Consider the following 2,682-nt stretch of genomic DNA (forward strand, 5'->3'; position numbering starts at 1 on the left):
ACCTGGAGCACGGGAAGGAGACGCTGCAGCGCGCAGGTACCAGGGGCCGCGGGGCCTCCCCGATCTCCCCTCCACTGGGGCTGGCTTCCCACCAGGAAGGGAGAATGGACTCAGTGTCAGAACACCGCCCCTCCCACGGGTGGGGAGACGGAGATCCGCCCGCGTGTTCATGTCCCTACTAGAGAGGGCCTCACCCAGAGGGCCGCTTCTCGCTAAAGGACAATCCAGTGTCTACCCGGAGGCAGGTGGAGACCGTCCCTGAAATAACCCATCAGCGGTTCCCTTTAACCCTGGCAGCCACCTTGGGAACCATGACTTTCCCTCTCAAGGCCTTGTTCTCCAATGACAACATCTTTGTAGGTCTGACCCCGGGTTTTCTGACTGATTCACCCTCCACCACAGTCAGGACCGTTAGTGTGCTCACTCACTTAGACCTGCCGCCTCCTAGCCTGGACTCTCTCCCTGAATCTAGAACTTTCCAGGGTTAGGAGATCCCAAAGGCTAGGTTGGTAACTGGGCGTTGTGCTTCTTCCATCCAAACCAATTGCTGGGCCCACCTCAGGATGGTCATGGACGTTTCAGTGGCCCATAAAGTTAAACCCAAGTGTGGATTTTCTTTTTTTTTTTTTTTTAAGATTTTATTTATTTATTCATGAGAGACAGAGGAGGAGAGAGAGAGAGAAGCAGGCTCCCAAGGAGCAGGGAGCCCGATGCAGGACTCGATCCCAGGACCCTGGGATCATGACCTGAGCTGAAAGCAGATGCTTAACCATCTGAGCCACCCAGGCACCCCCAAGTGTGGATTTTCTGATTCTTTTTCCTCAGAACCCCCCAAAACAGATGTGACGCACCACCCCATCTCTGACCAAAGAGTCACCCTGAGGTGCTGGGCCCTGGGCTTCTACCCTGCGGAGATCACTCTGACCTGGCAGCGGGATGGGGAGGACCTGACCCAGGACACAGAGCTTGTGGAGACCCGGCCTGCAGGAGATGGGACCTTCCAGAAGTGGGCCGCCGTGGTGGTGCCTTCTGGACGGGAGCAGAGATACACGTGCCATGTGCAGCATGAGGGGCTGTCCGAGCCCCTCACCTTGAGATGGCGTAAGGAGGGTTTGGGGTACAGCCTCTACTCAGGGAAAGCAGAAGGCCTTCTGGAGGATTTCAGCAGGGTCAGGACTCCTGCAGTGTTCCGGGCCCCTCACCTTCCCTTCCCTTTCCAGAACCACCACCTCAGGCCACCATCCCCATCACCTGGATCATTGCTGGTGTGGTTCTCCTTGCGGTCACTGTGGCCCTGATTGGAGCTGGGATCTGGAAGATGAAGCACTCAGGTAGGGAATGGAGTGGGGGGATCTGAGTTTTCTTGTCCCTCTGGGGGGTTTCCTAGGTCGGAGACTGTCCTGCCTTGTTACTGGGAAGTCCCATCCACACACATGGACTTGCCCACGCTGGAGCTGACCACTAACGCTCACTCTGTAGCAACACTTGTGAAAATGAAGGACACATTTTCATCTGATCTCTGGTGATGGGGACCTGGTTCCCAGCAGTCACAGGACAGAGAAAGGGCCCTGCTGAGGTCAGACCTCCAGCCAGTCAGGTGGTCCAGTGACCCCACCCCTCTATCTTCATGTTTCTTGATCGTGTCCTGGGTCTTCAGTCACAACTCTGCAAACTTCATTTAGGACCAGGACTAGGAGCTTCCTCTAGGATCTCATGGCCCAGCCCTGTTCTGGCCTCTGACGTGATATTTTCTTCCCACAGGAGGGAAAGGACCAGGCTACTCTCATGCTGCAGGTAAGTGTGGAGGGAGTGATCCCTGAGACCCTGAGGTAGTGTAGACAGAGCCCGACGGGGAGCCCGCCCACCCCGTAGCTCCTCCTTTAGTCTCCTCTCCGGTGGGCTCTGACCACGGCCTGTTTGTTCTCCCCCAGGTGATGACAGTGCCCAGGGCTCTGATGTGTCTCTCACGGCTCCTCAAGGTGAGACCCTGGAGACCCCGAGTGGGGGAGGGTTAGGGCACTAGGGACAGTGTGAGCATGGTGGGGGGGTGCTGTCCAGAATGTCCGCACTTATGTGACTGACCTAAATGGGTGCATGATTTTTTTTCACAGTGTGAGACCAGCTGCCTTGCGGGGACTGAGTGATGCAAGATGTGTTCACACCCCCACTTGGTGACATCAACAACCCCTGACTTCTCTTTCTGCAAAAGGTGTCAGATGTGTCTGTGTTCCTATGAGCATAATGTGGGGACATGAGATTTGCCCACCCTGCCCACCACGACCCCTCCCTATGCTGATTTGCATTCTCTTCTCTGATGTGCTTTCCTGTTCCAGCAGAGGCGGGGCTGGACCATCTCCATCCCTGTCTTTATTTCACGTTGGGCTGAGTACTAATGACTTATTTCCCTACGAAAATTAGAATCCAGATATAAGTTTTCTTTCCTAATTCTTGGCATGTGGGGCTGATGAGGTAATAAAAGAGAAAATTTGTAAAGTTGAGACAGCAAATAAATGAAGCCCTGAGAACCTTCCAGAACCCCTGTGTTACTGTGCTGAGTGTGTTGCAGGTGGGGGCAGGAGAAGGCTGTGAGGAGCCGAGTGGGGACAGGGCCTGTGCCCAGTTGGTGCTCAGTGCATCACGGCTGTGCCGTGCTCACCCCTCAGCTGGGTCATCTCTCTGCTC

General features: G+C 55.2%; 1 protein-coding gene across 1 annotated transcript; it reads left to right on the top strand.

The window, feature by feature from the left end:
• Positions 1 to 5: 5 nt before the first annotated feature.
• Positions 6 to 2,535, top strand: LOC112815619 (DLA class I histocompatibility antigen, A9/A9 alpha chain-like; the record flags this gene model as incomplete). Its single annotated transcript, XM_025861659.1, has 6 exons — positions 6 to 36; positions 826 to 1,101; positions 1,221 to 1,331; positions 1,762 to 1,794; positions 1,932 to 1,979; positions 2,112 to 2,535. Coding segments are annotated over 6 exons (504 nt in total), but the record flags the coding sequence as incomplete, so codon positions are not given.
• Between the last annotated feature and the right edge of the window lie 147 nt (positions 2,536 to 2,682).

This window comes from Callorhinus ursinus, unplaced genomic scaffold (assembly GCF_003265705.2).
Source record: "Callorhinus ursinus isolate GAN/ISIS: 27379988/994484 unplaced genomic scaffold, GSC_fseal_2.0 scaffold6746, whole genome shotgun sequence".
In the NCBI taxonomy this organism is placed as follows: Eukaryota; Metazoa; Chordata; class Mammalia; order Carnivora; family Otariidae; genus Callorhinus; species Callorhinus ursinus.